Below are 22,941 nucleotides of genomic sequence, written 5' to 3' on the forward strand. Positions count from 1 at the left end.
AACGAAAACTGATGGGTAAGCTGGAAATGCACTATGTGGTCCTAAAAGTACGGGTTTTTTGCTTTTGACGGAGCGTCATTTACCATTGCAGGGTTTTTTTGCTTCTTGTTCAGTTGTGATCAGTGAAGAGAGCAGAGTGCATTCCATTTTTCCCATGTTTTGTGAGTGTAGCACTTCCAAATGTTGATGGAGATTTTGTATCTTGAAATTAAGTATTTGAGACATAAGAACAGCTGTACTGCAGTTGTGGCAAAAGTCCGTTTTACTTGTCCTGTGTCTGACTTTGACTTATTGCAGATCCAGAGGTGTGTAAGACCAGGGCAATGACAGTTTGCTGTGGTCTGTTCTGCCACTTTCTTTTCATCTTCATGTTGCGGATTTCCTGTGCCAGAAGTGATAACTCTGTTTTTAATGGCTCTTCATGAAATTTCTGCATAGATTTATTTTAAATTTGTTTAAGTTTGCCATGCCTACATCTACAACATAATTGAGAAATTAAATTTTGTAATTGATTAATGGATTGGGCAAATCTCCTGGGTTTTTTTCATTCCCACACCTTCAATCTAACAATTTTATTTAATGCCTCTGAATTTGTCTGTTACTGTCAGCAGTTGTTTTCACCTTATTAATACTCATGACTTTAGGGATCTTTTGCACTTTTTTCCCCTCTAAACTAACAAGTCCTAATGTGCAGCAATTCTTGTTGCCATTCTGTGCCTTTAACTCTGCTGCTGTTCTGAGTGTCAGTTCTGTGTTTTTTCCTTTATTTGGGTGAGAAATGAGAGGACAGAACAGCAGTCAGTAATGCAAGAGCATTATGAACTTAAAACCAACAAAATGATGCCACAGATGTGTCTTTTCTGTATTCTTTTCTGTATTCATTTCTGTATTCTTTTCTGATAATTCCAGTATCACCGTATTTTCAGTTTTGGGTTTTGGAGCAGGGTTTTTAGATTTTTTTAAGATGGCTTCTGAACACTGAACTGATGTTTTATAGAACTGTTTATTGCAAGTCCAGTATCTCCCTCTTAACTGGATAAACTCAGCTTTTTTGTGTACATTAAGTTAGTATTGTTTGACCCTATATGCAGCCAGTTATGTAGATTAAGTTTCAGGGTTTGTTTTATTGTGCTGATAAAAGTATTTATTATGATTCATTATTTTGAATGCTATTTTTTGCTGTTGTCTTTTGTTCTTTATACTTAAAAAACTCCTTATCGACATTTAACTTTACATCACTATTAATTCCCTTGTTAGATCACTTATCAGGAGTGCTAATTAGTAGTTTTTAGTACAGGTGATTCTGGGATTCTCAGTGCAGAGAGCCCTTTCCTTTTTTACTTATTTATCCATCCCCTATTAGACTGTGGTAACTCTAGTTTCCTTCAGAGCTTTCAGCTTCAGGGTGAGACATCTTGTTGAAATTATTTTTTAAGTCAAAGATGACTTTTACATGGATCTTTATTCATCTACACTTAGTGACTCCTTGAAGAACTCCAGTAGATTAGGGAAGCCTTACTTTCCTCTGTGTAAACTGTTCTTACTTTTTGTTGGTATATAGCATTTTTCCTGTTTGCCAGTTCCAGGCTTTAGCTTTTCAGCCTTTACAGCTTCTACCAATTTGCTCCATGCTGGTGTTAGTCTTTATAGGTTGTTTATTGGGTTCCCCCAGAATTCTGTAACAAGTCATGTTTTGCTTTGACATTATCCCTAAAGGAGCAGCTTCAACCCAGTGGCTCTGTGCCTGCATAGGTTTGCAAGACTTAACTGTCTTTCGTAACTGACTTTGAAAAAAAGTCTGAATTCTGGTAAGAATACGTTCTTTATTGTGGTTGTTTTTGATTACGTGCTATTTTTTGACATCTGTGTAATTTTTTCCGTGCATCTTTGTTGTAGTTGTTTACACTTGTTTTGATTTGCATATTGCAATTTCAAGAAAAATGTTTCAATGTATCAAACTCTTAGACCAAATGCACATTTTCTAAAATATTAAAAAGAGAGAAAAATTTCTTTTTAAAATGAAAAGTATCATTTGTTTAATGCTGTAGTAGTTATAAAGATAAGAAGTTGTTCCTTTCCTAGGGGTGTTAATCCCTGAAAATTCTCTTACTAGTACTTTCTTTGCAACCATGAAATTTAGAACAATGTTAGACTCTCTTTTGGTATGTTCTACTAATGAAATGCAGAAGTTGATAAATGTTCAAGTCTTCGCTTCATTTTGAGTCTACTTAATGCTAATTAAAAAGAATCATGACAAATGGACGATTAGTTCTTATGCCAGATTAGGAATTTTTAGTCTTTCAAAGAAATACCTTAGAAAGGTTCACTCCTTAACAAATTTGTACATACTGAAGTACTTTTGTCCAGACGATACTGTTTCTGTAAAGTATTACTTTAAGATGCTTGTATGTTTCAATTAAGAATTGTGGATTTATAGAATTAGCCAATAACCATTCTAGAGTTTTGCTTTAAACTCTGGAAAATTGATGGGGGAAATCCATGTCATAGTATCTGCGCGGTCAAACACTGCAGATCTTGTTACAGCACTGGAGGTTTTGCCTTTTCCTTTTTACTTAAGGTGGAAGGAGAAAGAAGATTGAGTTAGTTTTTGTATGAGGCTTGTTCTAGAAAGCCTTACTGTTGTGATGTGAAGAACTGAAATGTACTCTCTAAATGCTATTTTTTAAATCTTTATCAAGGTAATTGTTTGTGCCTATTTTAGTGGGCTTCTTAGACTTCAAAATAATTTTAAGTCCCTGTAGTTAAAAATAAATTTCTCAAGAATATTCTTGGTTGCCTTGAAATTAATAATTCAACAGATTTGTACTCTGCATTTTGCAGTTTTTTAGTATCTTGCAGTAGGTCCCTTAAAAGTGAGTTTGTATTTTGATATGTGAGGTTTTTGGTAAAAAGGACCTTTAACATAATAAAACATGAAATTGCCTGGTTTTCTTTTATCAGCTGGTTGTAAGGCAGGTAATAAATTGGAAGTATGATATAAATGCTAGGTAAAGCTTCTGTAGAATTGGTGTGAGTCTGGCTTTACTTAACAAGTAACTATTTTTGTATGCTAAAGTGGTTATTAGTGTTCGTTGTGGTTCTGTGCAGTAAGGCATTTTGTTTAATTCGTATGGAAATAAAGAAAAATTGATCCTATGAGTGTAAATTGTCATTAATTATACTGCTGTCCTCCGGATGCTCGGGAAACTGTGTGAGCCCCAGCTCACAGAGCAGCACTTAAGTTGACTCACACAGTGAGCTCATGGGCAGTATAAATGAGAACAAGAATTAGAAGTTTGCAGCACACAAACAGGCCCATGTTTTGGTTGTAATGCAGACCTTTTTGTATATATTTTTCTTAACGTACTGACTACTGGAATTACTGAATTTTACTTTTATTTACAAAACCTGATAGACTTTATGATTCAAAGAAAAACTAGGAAGTCAGGTGGGAAAGTAGTTTGTGAATACCATTAAAATTAAAAGCAGTAGTAGTATGTTTTCATGTCTATATTTTTTCACCTGTCATATCATGACTGTGAATCACTTCAGATCTACTGAACACTCTGTGCATATCTCTTGGCTTTATGATTTTATTCAGGTGATGGAAAAAGTTAGAATTTGCTTTAAAAAAACACTACATCCTCACTGAATTCTTTGCAGTCATTTTAAAAAGACTTTCAGAAATTCTGTGCTACTAAACAATGTTTTGTTCTTCCTCAGGATGTCACCACTGCTTTGAGTGGCTGAGCCTCTCTTTTGTAAACTCAGGGTTTTCTGTAAATAAACTTAGCTCCCAGCATTTCTGAGGGTGAAGAGAGTGCAGATTCCAAACCCAGGTGCTGCTATATTTTTGGTGATAAAAAAAGGGAAGTTTTAAATACCGTTTTTCCTATGTAAAAGTGTAATTTTGAAGAAATTTCATGGGATTTGGTGCAGAAGGGAGCTTCTGTCAAATGTATATGTAATTCATTTAATACCTAAGTACTACCACCAGAATATGTTAATTATGTCTAATGCTTTTGTCCTTGTTATTAGATTGCATTAGATTACATGTTTGCTGTAGGTAAACATCAGCTTCTATTTGGGACTAGAAATAGTTGTAGCTTTTCATAAATGAATGTCTTGAGGCTTCTTTGATTTATGTTACTTGGAAGTGCTGTGGTTAAGAAATAAAGCAGCCATGGAAAATGTGTTTCCAGACTCTTTTGGAGGACTGACTTGGATGCAATTGAAGGAGTTGCATTAGAAACAAAGAGGAGAGTGACTTATGTAGACTGTTCCTGTTTGCCATTGCAAATTAAGTTGTCATATGCATTGATTGATTTTATACGTTTAATAGATTATTTTAGTTCTCAAGGGTTTACTTTAATCAGGCTCTTGATTTCTTTAAATTTTGAAAATAACTGAGTTGTTAATCCAACAGCTACGTTTAAAAAGCTACATTTATAAAGTCAGTAGTCTGTTACCTGCAAAAACCCTTCTGTCTTGGTTGGCTGTATGAATGCTTGATGCATTCCTTTGGCTGTGCATGCTGTTATCCCCACTTTCCCTTTTTTCATGTTTCAGGCTCAGTGGGCAGGTCACTGGGCTGTGTATAATGACAGCTTTGGGTAGTGGGTTAACTCTGCCCTGGTGTTCCCACCATAGCAAGGGGGTGACCTGCTTTACAAACGCTTTGAGAGCTCCATAAAACGTCACAGCGAACAATCACCGGGGTTTTGGTTAGGGTTTTTTTGGTTGTTACTCTATGGTTTTGTTTGTAATAGCAGCATGATAAGCATGTGGGATTATTCTTTTTGAATTTAAAGAAAATAAGTTTAATTATGCTGTTACCTTTATTTTTTTAAAAAGCAAAAATAAAATAGAGTGTTACTGTTACAGTGGTAAATGTGTCAGCAGTTAAAATTTCCAGTTATGGCTTTTAGCCAGATGTCGCCCAGTAAAAGTAGAATGGTGTATGTAACTTCACAGGTTGCAGTTTGACAAAGAAGCAGTGGAAGCCACACTGCTTGTGTTCTAATTTGGCCCCTGATGAATGTTCTTTCTGCCTGTGTCTTACGTTTAATCAGAAAAGTCAAATACTTTTTTCCTCACTTGAGTTATTTTCACTGAATTTTCATTGAATACGTGTTTGTGAGGGAGATAAAGGAGATTAATTAAAAGGAAAGAATGAACTTCATGTCAAAAGCATTTCTACCTTTTCTGTTTTGATGCTTGAGCTAGTTTATCCCTCTCTTCTTTGGGAAGCAATTGATTAGTTCAATTGGTGATTAAAGTCTAAAAAATTATTTAGGAGAGTATTTATGTTTAAAATGATGTAAATATACAAGAACTCTTGCAGAGCATATGTGACTGTGAACTTGGGTACATCATGAATAAATTAATTTCAGAGCTATCTGAAATTCAAAGATTAAAATTGTTTAAGATTTTGTTGAAAAGTTGTCTGTTCATGTGCTGTCAAGGCTTCTGAAAGGTGATACCCAACTGTATAAACTCTTTATAAGATATGAAATAGGATGAGAGCTATGAAGGGAGTAAGCAGTGGGACTTAATTACCAGAAAAGTGTGCTTTATACTTTTGGTCATTATTATCTCATGGAGAAATGGCATACAAGAGTGTGTGTACAGGCAGACATCATGTACACTAGACCATCTGTTGTGTCATTTCTGATCACAGTGGTTGTGATCACTCAAGAGCACAGGGATTAGAGGTGAGGAAGGAGGCTGATGGCGTTCCTTCTTTAAGTTATGTTATGCTGGAATTGTATTTTTCTTTTGTTCTCTCAGATTTCTAATCTGATGACTTTCAGGGTGGCTGAGGTGTGCTGTTTGCTGCCAGCTGGGAAGATTCCTTTGTTCTGAATCACACCTCAAGTGTATGTTGATACTCAGTTGGTTTGAGCATGGTGCTGATAACATCAAGGTCACAGGTTCGACACCTGTGTAGACCATTCTAGTAAGAGTTGGACTCGATGAGCTCCTTGTTGGTCCCTTCCAGCTCAGAATAATCTGTAGGATTGACGACACCTACAGGCCTGAAAACTGTAACCAGCATCATTCAGAAGCTGGAATATTGGATTGAAGTACAGAATAATCAACTATTACAATCCTGTATATCTTATCTGCTTCTGGTCTCTAACAACTTCTGTGTACTTCAAAATTTAAATACATTATAATTCTTACAACTCATTTTTATATTGTTTAAATTGAAATACTTTTCTACCCACATATCAAAGTACTGCTCAGATTTTGCCATTGAATTGACTATTTTGTATTCCCTTTACATTGCAGAGCCTACTTTGTGCTCCAAGAATGATGAGAGACTTGTTTAGGAAATTGTTGTGTATTTAGCATTAGTTAAAGATGGCATTCAGCACTCCAACAAGAATATTTTTTAATGGCTGAAAGCCATACTTAAACAGAGTACAACTAAGATGCATCTGTGAGATTTTCTAGGACTCAGTCACCATTTCTCCTCTATAGTCATGGATCTTGTGAATGACAAGGTGGGGTCATTGGAACGGCTGAAGATTAGCATCCCCTGCTGTTTTGTAATTATCAGAATCTGGACAGTCATTTATTTGAATGAAATAATGCATACAGTTTGTGCCTCCAAAGAAAAGCATACATAATGCGATTGTAAGAAGAGGTTTTCAATCTCTCAGTGGGATGTCATAGGGTATGTTTATAAACTTCAACCTAGCAGTGTCTCTGCAGTGGAATTCCACTGGTATTGAGATAATAATTTGCACAGTCAAATTGCTTTCCTTACAAAAACCCAGGGAATTATGAGGCCTAATCCTTTATTAATGTCAACCCATAGGCAGCAAGAAAGCGTAAGATTGCCATTCGAAAAGCCCAGGGGAAAAATCTCGAGGCCATCCGAGAGCTGAATGAGTATCTGGAACAGTGAGTGTCTTGCAAGAATACGGAATGTGTTTTTGCCATTCTGATAAATCTTTTTAATTAAAATGGAATTTGCATTTAATTTACGCTTTTGCTTCAGTGCTAGTCATTTGCAGAATCCCTTGCACATTCTTTCTTTTTTTTCTTTTTTCCTCTCTTGTCGTCTCTGTACAGATTTGTTGGTGACCAAGAAGCTTGGCATGAACTTGCAGAACTTTACATCAATGAACATGAGTAAGTTGTTTGCTAAGTCCACATAAAAACTGTTAATTTGAAACCCACTCTGTGTAAGTCAAAAACCTCAGTGATTTTTTTTTTTTTAAGGACTAGTGATACAAAGTATGCTGTCTCATTTCCAACATGACAGGCCTCAACTGGAAATAATTACCAAGCTTACGTGGCTACCAAATACTTTAAGAAGGCATTTGATTTTCAAACAGAAAGAGTTTACTTAATTACCTGTGTGTTTCAGTAAGTTTTAAAATCTGATGTTTAAAAAAGTGGTTTGAGTGCAGCAGGGAACAGCACTTACTTCCCATCTTTTTTTTTGTTCAAGTGATGTATTTTACTTGTTAGAGATGGTAAATTCTTTACTTCTAAAATCAATTGATCACAGCAACTGATATTCCAATTTTCTTTTAGCCTACCTCTCCCAGAACTTTTAGTAACCTTTAAAAAAAACTCCACAAAGCAAAACATGGATCCAGAGTTGGAGGCATCTGGTCGCCTGGGTACAAAACCCAGTGCGATCAAGAATGCTGAATGTTGTAGTAACTTGCTTATTGGAATTTAATGTTTTTGTTAGCTTTTTTTATTGCTGTAGTGACAGGAGGAAATCCCAGTGTGAGAGGATTAGCTCCAAGCCTTAGTGCAAGTTTTCTAATATCACAGCATTAATTCAAACCTCCACCCAAAGGCATATCTTTTTTTTCCCCTCTTTCTTTAGTTCTTCAGCCCAGCCTGAATTATATCACATTGTTTCCTTCTTTCCTTTTCAGAGGGTAGTAGAAGAATCAAATTGTCAATGAAGAAATAGCTGTTCTCACTGTGAGGGAAAAGTTGTTCCCCAGTCACCTCTCTTTGCACCCCATTCTCAAAGAAAATAGTTATTAAATTCCTTTAAATGATGACTTCAGAAATAATCTAGAATTTTGATACCTGGATTTCCATTTGTTCGGGGAAATCTACCAGCCACTTTTCCAAGAAAACAGCTACTAAAAAAAAATTAGCTAGAAAGATACTTAAGCTTGTCAGATCTGTCAGTACGAAAGTGAATGAGAGAGTGGTGCAGACATACGTATTCCATTATTGGGTTGGGGTTTTTTTGCTATAATCTTTATTATGAAATTGTGCAGTAAACTCCAAGAAAGGAATTACTTTTCCTTGTATTTGTCTTGGTCTATAATTCCAATAAAAAGCAGTATGTAGAAATTCAGTTCATGGAAGGAATTCACAGTGCTCACTGTACTTCTATGAGCATCATTATTATTGATAACAGGGAAAAATTGGGCTTGTGAAATCACCATGCTCTCATTGTTCATAAACACACTTAGATGTACAAGGTTTACGCAGTCCTCAGTTCTACCCTGTTCTGCAATGAGGATTCTGGCTTCTGCTTTTGGAGAATGAGGTGGCTGCCCTTTTATCTCCAAATTGATAATTGTTATAGATACACAACTGTCATAATATGCATTAGAGAAAACCACAGCGTATTATTTTAGGATACAAGATTTTACAGATAATATGGTTTAATATGGTCTCATAATTGCTAAATTGCTTTTACTGCGATATTAGGTATCTACCCACACTGTCCTTATAAACCTTGTGTCTCTGAATTTTGGAATCCTATCACGTAAACTAGTGGTATCGTGTATCTCTAGACGATGCAAATTGTGCAGAAAATTCTATTATTTGAAAGATCATGAAGCCGAGATTCTTCTCAATAAACCTGCATTTTGAGCTTGACTTCTTAATTCTTTCTGAAAGCTTTCAGAAAAAAAGCCTCAAGGACTAGCCTTTTCTTTTCAAATGATAAGGATTTGCCCATTTGGACAGGTCTGATGCCATTTTCCTACATAGATTTGATCTGTTTGAGTTTTAGAACTGTTCTTAGTATGATTTTTTTGATCTCAGTTCTGTGGCTGACTGTTGTCAGGTAAAGTTAATTGACAGTGTAAATGCTATGGTCTGTAGTTGGGTTTATGAATCCTCAGGTAGCTGAATTTTCTTAGGAAAAAAATGAATTATTTTGTAGTCTCAGCTCAGTATCTTACAGTACCTAATACCTGTTTCTGCTCATCACGCTGATAAGAAATGGCACTTACTAATAAGAGAGAAGTATATTAAATACTCTTCGTGAGCTGTTCCTTATATACCTAGACTATTAGATTTTGTGTATTTTGTCTTGGTTCTAAACATCATTTTAAAATGAAACATTTTTATTAATTGTGAATTGTGATTTTATGGGGGGAAAAGTAAGACTTTTATTGTGCTGTAAAAAAACGGAAGCGAAGAGCTGTGTACTCTTGTTTCATTTTATCACTGTTTTTTGTATTCCTCAGCTATGCAAAGGCAGCCTTCTGCTTAGAGGAGCTTATGATGACTAATCCACACAACCACTTATATTGTCAGCAATATGCTGAAGTAGGTATTTCAGAAAAATCGATTATGTTTTATTACATTTTCTGTTTTTATGTTACAGAAGTGGTGAAAATGGTTTCTTTAATTTTTCCCTAAGAGATTTAAAAGAGTACACGGAGAATGTTAACATCTCATAGACCTGAATATGTTTTGAAAACTGTGTTTTCTTACTCAGTGTGACTAAGCTAAATATAAGAGTTAGGGCAGGAATTATTGAAGATAAAAGCTAATTTTAATTGAACTCTTCTTGTTGAAGTTTTTATGCGCTTTTCAAATTAAGTGCATGAGAAGTTAAATTTTTCTACAGCAGTGCTTCCTAGGTGGTTATGATATATTGCCTGTTACTGTGGACTCAGATCTTGAAATCCACATTCCAAATTCTGCCTGAAAGGAGCACTGGGGGAAGAGAGGTAAAAACTAGAGGTAAATTTAGAAGTTTTAGCTCAAGGCTTTAGCCATTTGAATTTATCTTTTTTTTCCAGATTATATTTTTTTTTCCTAAATTGTACTGTTAACTGCTTAGAATGGGTTTAATTTGTTTAGTTAACGTGGATAAAATTGGGTTGACATTAAAACTTGAAAGCCTTAGTAGCTTTCTCATAGAAAGACTTCGAGGCATATTTTGTTGATCTAATATCTGGAAAAATGAATGGAAAAACAGTGGAGTAATACTCTAAACTTTGTGTGCTATTTTGAATACATAATGAAAGGCATTGTGTTGTTTTGTGTACTGGTTTCATGCGTGCTGTGGAAACATACTGTCAGTATGGATTTCTGGTAGTCAGAATTTAGATTTAAATTTGTGCTGCTTTTCATAAGAGACTATCCCAAGGTTTCAAGTATTTATAGGTGAAAAGTAATCACTCTTTAATCTTGTAGCAATACATTAATTAACTTAATGCTGGGGTTTTTTCTCCTATAGTTAAATATTTTAAAATGTATATATTGCGAAGAACTTGAATTTCTCCCAGGCCAGTATTTGGCCTTTGATAGGACTCAACCTGATTTGAAATGTCATGTGAAACAAACTTGGAGTGAATTTTTGTAATATCATTGCTTCAGAGTGAATTCCTGAGGTATGAATGACATGCAAGTTTCAGGAGCTTATAATTTTTTACAGGTTAAATACACTCAGGGGGGGCTTGAAAACCTTGAGCTATCAAGAAAGTATTTTGCACAAGCACTGAAGCTTAACAACAGAAATATGAGAGCTCTATTTGGACTTTATATGGTAAGCATGATTATATATTTTCCATGTTATCATTTTGAATTATCCTTTGCCATTTGCTGTTTTGTTTTTTCCCCCTGTTGTTTTAACTTAATAGCTCAGATTATTAACACTGTTTTAAAATACGAAGTATTTTATGTACATTTGGAGTATGGACAATTTTGTGCCAGTAAGTACTCCTTACTTGAAGTGCTCTTAACCTTTAAGTCTTGCCTGTATTTTCGAAAGAATTATAATTATTGGCACAGGAAGGTAATTTCTTGAAAAAGGATTTAAAGACATGCTCCTGTCTAGAGGATGATGAACTGCTGAAGAATACCAGCACAGTAGCATTGATTCCTTGCACAGTGCATTTATTTATATAAGTAAAAAACTCTCTTTGGTTCTTAAAGTAATATTTTTTATTCTTTCAGGTAAAAGTGGACATACTTTATGTAGAGTCTTACCTGCTTTTAAAATGTGTTTTCTGATGCTACAGGGAAAAATGTCATGTTTTTAATGGCAATTTGGACATACAAGTGATGTATTTTATATTGTCTATGGTAACAAATTGAATGCGGAAAACTAATTCATAACTCTCAGTTTAGGAAAAGCAAATTAGATTAGATGATCATGTCCAAGTCTAGTTCTTAACTCAATACACAACTGAACTGAAGTTTAATGTAGCTTTAAATAGAACAAACAATAGCTTAAAAAGTTCAGCTAATTCTTACCTGGATGCTGTTTGCCAGTAACTTTAAAAATTTTTTTTGTCTTTTTCCACTGTCACTGTGCATGGGACTTGGACTGTAAGGATGCTGAATGTTCTCTTATTTCATGCACATAAGTTTTATAGTTACACTGGGTTTTGTTTTTATTTTATTGTATTCCTAGTCTGCCAGTCATATTGCTTCCAATCCAAAAGCAAGTGCAAAAATGAAAAAAGATAATATGAAATATGCCAGCTGGGCAGCAAACCAAATAAACAGAGCATACCAGGTTAGTACTTCACCGCTTTATGATACTTTTGACATGCTCTATAGTTCTTTCCTGCACTTTTATCAACTGCTGATCAAGAGGTTAAATAGGACATGTAAATCAGCATAATCTGCTTGGATGTTTTATGTTCTGCTTCAGTTTGATTTCCAGGAAACCTTAATTAATATAAGGTTGATATTTTACATTTATTAATTACTATCATGTACTTAATAACTTTAAACAGATTTTTCCTACTAATATTAACTGAATGTACACTAGTGTAATACTGACCTCCAAGACTTGGTTCTACAGCTATTTTGGTAGAACTTGGTGTCTCTTTAGAGTGACTTTGTTACCCACTTCTGTTTTACTAGAAAACAAATGAAAATTCTAGAATTTTTATTTTCCTTGAGTTTACTCTGACCTTTCAAAATCGTATTTAATTGCCTTAGTATTTGTGACTGAAGTTGGTTTTGTGTAGTTTTGTAGAAAAATGCTTGTTGAGTTGTGAAAACATAGACTTTGTAGGCCATGATCAAAGCTTGCTGAAGTCATTAGGAGTCTTTTCAACTTTTTGAAAAATTAGGTGTAAACTTTTATATTTCCTGTTGTATTATAAGCATCTATTTCTTTCTCTAACTATGAATGAACACATGTTTTAGCTCAGAGGCTCTGCTGTCTGTGCATCCCAAATATAGTATGCTGATTTGACTCCCTTACAGCTATTTTTAATGATCTGCTAATCAAAGTTTATATATAAGTAATCCTGAACATCAAAATCATACTGTCCAGTTCTCCCCACAGTTTTTTCTTTGAGCAAAAGTATTGATACTAAATGCAAAGACTTTGTATACATGTAACACTTCTTTCTCTCTGCAATATTTCAGTATCGGAACCCAATACTTAATTTTTTTTCTTGTTGCTACTGTTTTACAGTTAGTACTACCAAATGGCCTTTTTAAAAGTACCATCTATTATGAAATTAAATTAGATTTTCCTTTTACAACTAGTGCAGTTTTCCTAATACATACTGCATGTCAGTTCCTTGCCAAGAGTGCAGCTTCTTGTGGCTGATGTGTTTTTGATATATTCCAACTTAGAGGTATTTTCCATTTCTCCTAATTGGCCCTGTAGCTTCTGACTGTACAGTGAAGAGTATTGTATCCCTGGGGACAAAATGAAGAATTTTATACCTATGTGCCTAAATTTTATTTCTCTTCTGCTGTTTAAATCACTCTGCTTTTCATTAATAAACCATTTACCTGCTCACAATGGTAAGGTGTGTATGAATTAACTACTTTGTCTGATGTTTCATAAATAACCAGGGCTTCTTTTGACTTGAACTATGCCTGACATTCCTGTAAGCACAGCACTGACAGAAGACTCAAGTATTGCAGAATTCAAAACAAAACAAAACTTCCAAAAAAAAAAGGAAAAGAAAAAAACCCAACACAAACCCAACCAAAACAACCAAAAACTTATAAAAAACTGTCAAAGAATGGAATACACTATGGATTCATAGTTGATAGAACAAAACAGGTTTTAAAAGATGTGTGAATTTTTTGTGAAAATCAGTATTCCATGTTTTACATCTTAGTAAATGAACTGCTTAGATTAGAGTGGATTTGCACATGTTTTAAGTAAATATTGTGATTGGAGTTCAAAGTACCGGTAGAGACTTGCAAGCACTTCTGGGAAACAGCCCCTTTTAAGGTTGCATCAGGGTGGAAATTCAAAACCAGTAGTGGTTGTGGACTGGCCTAGAAGACCTGGAAATAGGCAACTCCTGGTTCTAAATATAATGGATGTTTAATTAAGACAGTTTCTAGTTAATTGATGCATATCCAGATAAGCATACCTGGTTTTTTTTCTTTTCCTTTTTTTCTCTCCACATGGCTTACTGTTAAGATTGTAATGTCTCTAACAAAACATGACTTTTATTGGGATTGGTGTGGTGCTGGGGGCATTTTTGAGTGTGTGGGGTTTTTGGGGGGGGTGATTGTTGGGTTTTTTTTCTTTTAGTTTGAATTTTTTTTAATTACCCTTTCTGTGGAGTTCTTTTGGATACTACATTAAGCATTTTTGGTTGATGCTTACCAGAACAGGCCATGTTAACACAATTAACATGCATGCATACATATATATATATATATATATATATATATAGCATACTTTAGCTGCTCTTGTTAGCTGTTTGGGGTATAAAGTGAAGAACACTGTGTATGATTAGAATCTTAGGGAAAATTCAGCTCTTGAGAAAATGAAAGTGCTCAAGCTCAAGCCAGGATCTGGCAAGTAAATGGGGTGAACACCCCCTTCCTCTGCCCAGAAGAACCGCAAGAAGCTCTAGAGAGTACAGCTGGGCAGGGTAGCCCCAGCCCAACCTTCCTGACCTTGTTACATGGCTGCAGAAGCATTTGGCTACTCCAGTCTCTGTGTCAGAGACTCAGAACATCCAGCAGCTACAGCCTGTGGTGTTGGGTGATGCTGTAAGTGGCAGTTCCCCTATGAGTCAGTGTTGATTTGTTGCTTCCTCGGTGAGCTGAGCAGTTGGAAATTGTCACCATTTGGACCTGAGGATGAAGTCTTGGCCACTTGTGCCAGGCAAGCAGCCCTTACAGTGTTCCTGCCTTAGTGGAGGGAGGGTATGTCTAGACAGGTTTGGTTTTAAGCTGGATATATCTCTGTAAGTCCTCCCCACTTTCCATGCATTATCCACCTGTAAAGTGCAGTAAGAGCCTTAAAAGCTTGTTGGGTTTAACATTGACTTATTTTATTGGTTGGACATTCTCATACTGCTAAATGAAATTTTTCTGGTGGTCATGTTCAAGACAGCAAAATGCATTTGGAATCCTGATTTGGACATCTAGACAAATTATGTGAAATTGTGACTTCAAATTCCAAGTTATTAATGCAAAAAGTTACTTTTGAGCAATTGTCTTGCAGTGAGATCATTCCCCGTTTTCAGTTTGGATTTGAACTTGAATTATCAGCAGTTTTCTCAGTAATTTTGGAAAACTGCCTTTATTTTTTCAAATAACTGGCTATAGTTGCTTTTTTATTATTTAGGGGTTTTTTTTGTTTTTATATGCAATTCACTTGAAATATTTTTACTAGTCCCCTTCTTTCAATTTATTCTGTCATTCAAGCAGTGTGCTTTGGCACTTGATTTTTGCTTTTTCTGTGCATTCTTCTATGAAATCAGAGAAACTTCTTAGTTTATTGTCATTTAAAAAAAGCAATGTTTGAGTATAAATAGAAAACCTTATTTCACCAATGTCAGTTAGACTGTGCAGCACTGTCTTTACAGGAAAACATGGTGATAAAGAATAATTTAAAAAATTTCTGAAAAGCACAGATATTTGACACTCCATCTAGTTAATATACTTATTTTGATGTTAAATATGTAACCATCGTTGCTGATTAGTACTTCTCATCTGTGTCTAATCTAGGAGAAATGTAAACTTCTTCAGGAAGACAGAAAGGTTTTGTAGCTAGGGCTGCTGTATGGAGCTGGAATTCCTGGCTGCTAACACATACTCTGAAAAAAAAAAAGAGGTCATTATTCTCCAGGCTTCTTAAATTTAATTGACTGGGTGGAAAAAAACCCAAATAAAATTTAATTTTAATCTTGTATTTCAGAAGTTAGTGAAGTAGTCACTATTCAAAGAATTAGTTTTAAGTTTATTATTATTATAAGCTTACTTTTGCCTTATGACTGGGAAACTGGATCATTCCATCTGTGCAGACCCCGAGAAGAACTTCTGTCTGTTCTAACTGAGGACATGAGTCATAGTTACCTTACCACCAAAACAAAATAAGGCTACCTGGTGCTCTTCAATTAGGTAATTGGTTTAGCATGTCCTCTGGTAGAAGCATTTCAGCAGAGGCAGGCGAGTTTGATTAATGCTCACAAAAATCTTCAATGTGACCCTACTTGTAGTAATTTTCCAGATACATGCTTCTTGGGTACATTGCATAAATTCTTCTGTGTAGCAATCTACGTATTATTTATGGCTGGAGAGGTGATTTTGTTACTAACCATTTGGGAAACAGAAAATCAAATCATGACTTAAGAAATGGATTCCAGCTCAATCAGTCAAATTGCTGTGTAATGGCTGAATAGACAAAATAATTGTTTGTCAGGGCAAATTTGAAGTGATTACATTTCCAAGTGTACTTCTGGTTGTTATGACGCAGAGTGGTTTTATTTGTTCAGCTTAAACTACATGTCAGTATCATGAAGCCAACCGCTCTTGAAATTAGCAAGTAGCATTTTTTTAAACTAATGTCATATGTCAATTTTGCTTCCAGTGTCCATGGCGAGAATAAGAAAAAATTTTCTATTTTGAAGCTTTTCTCTGCATGCTTTCTGTGTGGCTTGCAAAGTGTGCTTTTTGACCACAGTATATTTAGGCTTCTGTGCTTTTTATTGAAATTTCTGAATGCTTTGAGTTTGAAGCAGGTTTTCACTTGAAACTTTTGACTTCTGTTTTTAACTTGCTTGTTTTTGTGAAAGGATTTGGAATTCCCAAGTGTCTGTTTAATGTGAACAAAGAGAGGATATTTTATTCAATCAGGTATAAGCAAAAGTTGCTGCTTTCACGTTGGAGTGTTAAGAAATCTTGGATTTTCCTCTGAAGCTGACTATTGCATGGCACTCTGGAAACTGCACAACCTGAGCAATGGGTTTATATATACTACTAGAATCAAAACCTGGCACATCAGTTAATCACCTGGAAATAAAAAACGTGAAAATACAGTGTTTTCAGTACATCTCTAAGCTGTAAAGTGTTGTCACAGTAACAACATTTCTCCTAACTATTTAATTTGAAATAGCTTATCATTTGCTGTGCCAAAACTATGTTTTTAAAAAACTCGGTGCTGATTGGGAATCGCAATGCTAGATTGTAGCCCCGGGGTCAAAAGCAGGTTAACAGGTCCTGCAGCTTGTTGCTGGTGTGATATTACCTGAGTTTGATGACTTAATCTTTCTTAACAGGTCATGAAGAGTTTGCTAAATTAAGTTAATTACAAGAGAGAAGGGACACATTATAAATCAAGGACTAACTATGCGAGACACCAGTGGTATTTGAAATAAAAAACTTCAAATTGAAAATTTATTGAGTGTTTAGATTTAAGTAGAGAATTTAAGTAGAGAATAACATTTAAGTAGAGAATAGACTGTTTTACTAGAAGCAAGTTTTAGTTACCATTTCTGTAATTTCTTTACCACCCCTTCCAACCTGAAATGCAAAACGTTTTAGTGCAGGTGTATTAAAAATGGTTAGGAGTTTCCTTTGACTAAAGACCAACCTGGTCAATGAATCCCCTGTGTTAGTTATGGCTGATGAGCGATGGGAATTGTCAGTATCATTAGAAAAACCCTTGAGCTCAACATGGAGTGGTCAGCATTTCCTGTCCTTCTGCCCCTTCCTTTCTAAAGTCATTAGTAGTATTTATTAAGCTGTATCTTGCTTTCTTATCAAGACAGACTTATTTCAAATGTTCTCTGAAATTGCCATTTTAATAGTAGGCTACAGTCAAGTACAATGTCATCACTCATGGTTACTTTGAACCATAAAATATATGTTGTCTGGATTATTTCATAGTAAATCTTGATAAGTAGAGCTTTTTCTGTCTTGTTTTAACAAAAAGTAATTTGTCTTTGCTTCATAGAAGGAGGGTGATATAGTTTGTATTCTGGTAAAAATTCTGAGTTTTAGTTTTGTCCTTTTAAGTTTGTAGTAAATACAGTTAATTACCCGTATTTGATGTTTAGAACTGTTATTTTCACAGGTTTTAGACATAGAATTTCAGAAATATGACAAATAACCATCCTTTCTTTCCTGTTTAGTTTGCAGGTCGCAGTAAGAAAGAAACTAAATACTCTTTGAAGGCAGTGGAAGACATGTTGGAGACCCTGCAAATCACTCAGTCTTAGTTTGGCACAGAGATCTAATATGAAATTTTCCAACTCAACCTGTGGGTTATGTTACTCTAGTGCTGTTAAAAGTTAATTTTGTATTGATTAACATGCTATATAAAATAACATTTTATGAAAAGTAAAATGCCTATTTATTGCTGCTATAAAGAAATGCGATTATTACCCACTGAAATGAATAACTTATCCACATAAATAATATAAAGAAACGACGTGCTGCACATCAGTCTCCTCAGATTTTTGTATGTACAGTACCTGCTTCTAAGCCATAATTTGTAGAAATAAACTTGTTAAATGATTAAAAAAATACGGAGACTTACTGAACTTGCATATGGAAATCACAAATTTTCATATGTAGATTAATAACGTATGCTAAATATTTTTCTTACTTGCATATTTAAGAGTTAAAGCATGCTACAGAGGTACACTCTGGAAAATACATCAAGGAGTGATTATGAGTACACTTTATTAGAGAAGGTTTGTTACGGGTTTTTTTTAATGAATTGATATCTAGTACTGTAGAAATGGAGAAAATTTGCTCATGGACTTTGCTTCAGAGGTGCTGTGATACTGGCTTATGGCTAAAGACATTCTTCTCCATGGCTTTGTGGGCAAATGCTTCTGTGTCCACATAATTCTTCAATCAGTATATGGATATTCCCTCTTTTTTATTCCTTCTCTGTGTCCTTTGCTGTACTTGTGTTTCACATGGTGAATTTCAGCTGAGGCTCTGTGCTGGTCTCTACTGGTTCTGTGCCCCTGGTGTGGGCACCCCTTTGCTGTGATGCTTTGGCTTCTCCACACTGAGCAAGAGGTACTGCACTGAAAGGGTGACACGAGACAGCTTGTTCAGCTGCCTTGTACTTACTGGGGGATAGTGTTTGTTACACCATCAGCATGAAGCATCTGTCACACTGCAAAACTGTATTCTATTTGTCTTTAGGCACTTGTTTATTTACTCAGATAATTAGTCAAACACCCTAATTAAAGCATTTTGCACTTCTGATCATTCTGGATGTTGTTCACATGTGTACTGTGGCAATTGAGTTGCACAGATGTCATTTCATTTACTACAGCTTCAGTAAGATTGCATAACAGCAGTAACATAGCCTTGGCAAATTCTAATAACAGCATTGTAGTGTTGTTTTCATGGCTGTTACAACCATCCAAGATTATTAGACTTTCAGATTTTATACTGCCTAATCTATATAGATGGGTAGGTTAAAGGCTGTGTATTAAAATGTCCTTGTTATGATCATGGACTTCATGTAATAAAACACAGCTGAGTTCCTTAAAAACAAAGCAGCAACAAAAACTTCCTTCAGAGCTTGAAAATTTGTATAACTGAGCTGTTTTTTGCATGAGACTGGGCCTTTAAGAAACATGTAGGATCTGACTCTTATCCATGAAGTAGGTTGGAGTCCAGTAGTGTGATAGAATGGGTGCCCTGCCATGAGAATTAATTGTATGTGGAATAATAAAATAGCTTAATTCACTGCTGTTGTGTTACAAAACTGCAAATACTGCCTAGTATTATATTCAATCATCTAATTCTAACTTGGGGAAATAGTGCACATCCTTTCATAGTAATAATTCACAAACTGGCCTCAGAACAGTACTTGTGGGTAGATTATATATGCTTTGGGTGGAAAACCAGGAAAGTATCATAGTTGAACCTGTGTATTTCTGTTGTAGTCTTTGATTGTATGAGTGTGCCATCTAGAGTTTTAAGCCCTCATTAATGTTTTTTTTCTGTTGTACCTGCGTCTCCTATAATTTGGTTGCATTTTAAAATGAAAAATCATGGGAAGTTGTACTGAAGGTTAAAATTACTTGGTACATAACATTTTACCTCCAAGGTATTAAAAACCAGTAGTGCAGTATTTTTGTGTAGCAGGCATCTGCTGCTGAAATGTGTTGTAGATAAAGTTTTGTTCAGAGGCAGCGTTCAATATAACTATGTCAGACTTGGGTATTTAGTATATCAGTTTCTCTATAAGGAAATTTGTTCTTGTTTTCACTTATTTGATGACAATTTTTGTGTCATTTGGTTGCTTAGCAGCTTCTCATTTTCATTACTGCTTAGCATCTCTTTGAAATTACTATTTAGCACTCCGATTTGTGCTTGTATTTTGACAAAAATTCCACATAGTAGAGCTTACAAGTTAACCTTGCAAATATTTCTGACAAATTTGTGTTTACTTCAAAGGTTAAATAAATTACTCCTATGAAAATGCATGGGTGGTCTCTGACAGAGCTACTGAATTGCAGCGATGGAAACTGAGAGTATTTTCCATATTCAAACTTAAAAATAAAGTTTAAAAATCCTCTGTCTGCAGGAGAAGCAACTGCATGAAATGCCCTGAGCTCTCAGCAAGGAAGGGCTTGCTGAGAAGAGTAGCTGTCATATAATATGATCTTTGTAACAGAATTTTCCAGTTCTAGTAAATGATTTTGTAATGTTACAGATGGTATGTTTCATTAAAGAATAGGTTTTCAGAGAATGGGTTACTTAATTAACAAATGAACTTCATTATGTTCTGTATTGTGCTCTGACAGTGACAAATGCTACACAGAAATATTAGCAAGCATTCAGTCTCCTCTTTACAAAATAAAAGGCCATGTTTTCATACTGTTTTCAGTTGACAGCGAAAGCTTGGGACCTTTGCAATGCCAGGCTATGTAGTGATGAGCGTGTCTTTATTTTCTCAACCATACTTTGGTAACAGGCTTGACAAGGAGATCTCAGTGTTACCCAGTGAGGTAAAGGTTATTGAAGAGCCACCAAAACCTCCAGTTCTGCCTTTGTGATACAAGTTACTGACTTCTTCAAAACCTTTTGTCCAAATGTTATACAATTCGTAGCTGCAAAAAGCACATCTTGTTTAGAATATATCCCTAAATCTCTTCAGTTCAGTGCCCAGAATATCTTGCAGTTGCTATTGGAAACTCTGTTATTAGTCAACGGAGGACTTCCTCTTGGCAGGGCTGTATTTGTAATGGCATCCATGTTTGCTAGTCACTGCATTTACAGTGGAACTTGTATTTCAGCCAGCTTTAGAAGGGAGGGGAAAAGGAAAGCAAATTAAACTTGACTTACTGGCATGAATTTGTTAGCTTCTTGTTACTTGCACTTTCATCTTCCAAGAACACCAACTGTAGCTACAGTCAGGTTTGCAATAATAATTCTTGTAATTTAAGAGTTTATATATATTCAGCTTTAAACCCAAAACTCTATTATAATCTAAACCATAGAGATCCCAGTGAAACAGTGCTGTGTGATGTGCACATATCCCCATATGCAGCAAAGGACTACTCCCACCCTCCTTCAAGTTGGTGTCAGATTAGAAGAGCATTAATACAGTTTTTGACTGTGGTTTTGTCTAGAAAATTAACACGGCTTAGTATTTCTCAAAATATTGCGTAGTACTTGCATTGTTCAGTGTATGAATAGAATTTTAGGGCTATTACTTAACTACGGCAGGTAGTCTACTGTACTACTGTCTACAGTAGGTCAACAGACTAGTTGAGTCTACCCAGAGACTAGTTACCAGGAATAACTGGGTCATTAATCTACCTGCCTTTTAAAAATAAACAGAAAAAAACCCCCACAAACAACAAAACCGAAAACAAACCCAACCAAACAAAAAACCCCCACCAAAACAACAACAACCAACCAACCAGAAAGACCAAAAAAAACCCCAGAGAAAAAAGAGAAATCAACCGCACCAAAGTCACCTGGTAAAGTTGTTTTTCAGCTGCTGGATGTGAAATGGAAAATGTTTATCAGTGCACTTCATAAGTGAATATATTTTGCCCTGTGGTGAGGAAATCCCCTGTACAAAGCTGTGCAATCCTTTCAATGCTTATCAGGCAGGAAATAAGGCTGGAGAGAAGCACACGGGCCTGTTCAACCCAGTGCCACAGTAGGGTTTCCACTGGCAAGTTGCAAAGAACATGCCATTCATGTGCACTCAGCATCCCAGAGCTGAGTAGTCATGGTGAAAAGTGCAAAATAAGCCTGGCCTGGCTCAGCCCAGAGCCTGCGGAGTTGGTGCTCAGGTCCGTGTGCTCAGAGACCCGGCACAGCACCTAAGCTTTGCTCAGCTGCCACTAGGGCTGCACATTGCTGTGAGTCTCCCTGCAGGATCTTGCTCCTACTAAGGACAGTCCTGTCCTCTGCTTTACTTTCTCTCCTTAGCATCTCCACAGCTGGAATCTTGCAGAAGATCTGTTTTTGCTTTGGGACTGGTGTAGAGGTGAGGGTACAGATGGATCAGCTTGCTGGAGTGATCCTGGCTCTGTAGGTTTTGCACATTATTGGCTTCAGTGCACTGAGTGACCAGTGCACACCTAAAGGTCAGCATGTAAGCCTTTGCCTTGTGGTGAGTCTGCTCAAATCCTTTGTGGGTGCTTGACAAAGAATGGCTGAGGTTGGATGTGATCCATGCTGAATGACCTGCGAGTGTATGGAAAGATCTGTTATGGTGACCTGGCGACTGCAGTTTGGGTCTCACAGTCACTGGGTCTTTTTGTGCGTCCTGTGAAACAGTGTGGGATGAATCACTTCAGGAAAACAGTTCCAGATGGGAGGCTCTTTATACAAGGTCAAAGGGATGGCTGGAGGGAGGACGAGCCACCTTTTCAGCTTGTGTGAGTCAGCAGAGGTCCAGTAGCTCTCTGCCCTGTAGAACGTGACAAAATTTGCTGCACTTTTGCATTGCCAAAATAATTCTTAACAAAGAAAGAAATTGTGCAAAAATGTTTCTCTCCTCATCCGTGTGTACTTTAACTGCTTTTAATGCGACCTTGTTGATGTTAGGGTTCCTCATGACATTGGGGTGGCACATAGGCATCTGCCTCAAGGCAGTGGAGAAAGACACATTTACAGTGACTGCTCACATGGGAAGTTTCTGGTGGGCTTCCATCATGGCAGGCCACAACCTGTTTGCACTGGCAATAGAAGCACTGCTTGTCTCATTGGTGGGGCTTGCTTAAATAAGATTCCTCTTAGGATCAAGGCTGATTTTCCCCAGAGAATGAAGGATCTTTTCCCAGATTTATAGTTTTTCTGTAGCAAGCTTTCAGGTTTTGGACATGATGTTTAGAAGTGAAACTTTAAACCAGGCAGATGTAATCCTCCCAGGAAGAGACTGCAAAAATCAACACTGAAGCAATTTCAAAAAAGTGAGCAGCAAGTAAAATTAACCATTGCCTCTGTTTATTTAGGTAATTGAGCTTGACACAGTGGTGTGTCTGACAA

At 36.0% G+C, this 22,941-nt stretch overlaps 1 protein-coding gene across 1 annotated transcript in view; it reads left to right on the forward strand.

The window, feature by feature from the left end:
- The window catches only part of EMC2 (ER membrane protein complex subunit 2), a 38,749-nt gene extending 18,441 nt beyond the window's left edge, over positions 1-20,308 (forward strand). The window contains exons 6-11 of the mRNA XM_039548321.1: positions 6,827-6,912; positions 7,084-7,143; positions 9,471-9,552; positions 10,670-10,780; positions 11,651-11,755; positions 17,592-20,308. Coding sequence (XP_039404255.1) covers positions 6,827-6,912; positions 7,084-7,143; positions 9,471-9,552; positions 10,670-10,780; positions 11,651-11,755; positions 17,592-17,678 — 531 coding nt within the window. The 3' untranslated portion in view covers positions 17,679-20,308. The remainder of the gene's footprint in view (positions 1-6,826; positions 6,913-7,083; positions 7,144-9,470; positions 9,553-10,669; positions 10,781-11,650; positions 11,756-17,591) is intronic.
- Positions 20,309-22,941: the final 2,633 nt, after the last annotated feature.

Source organism: Corvus cornix, chromosome 2 (assembly GCF_000738735.6).
Source record: "Corvus cornix cornix isolate S_Up_H32 chromosome 2, ASM73873v5, whole genome shotgun sequence".
Lineage (NCBI taxonomy): Eukaryota > Metazoa > Chordata > Aves > Passeriformes > Corvidae > Corvus > Corvus cornix.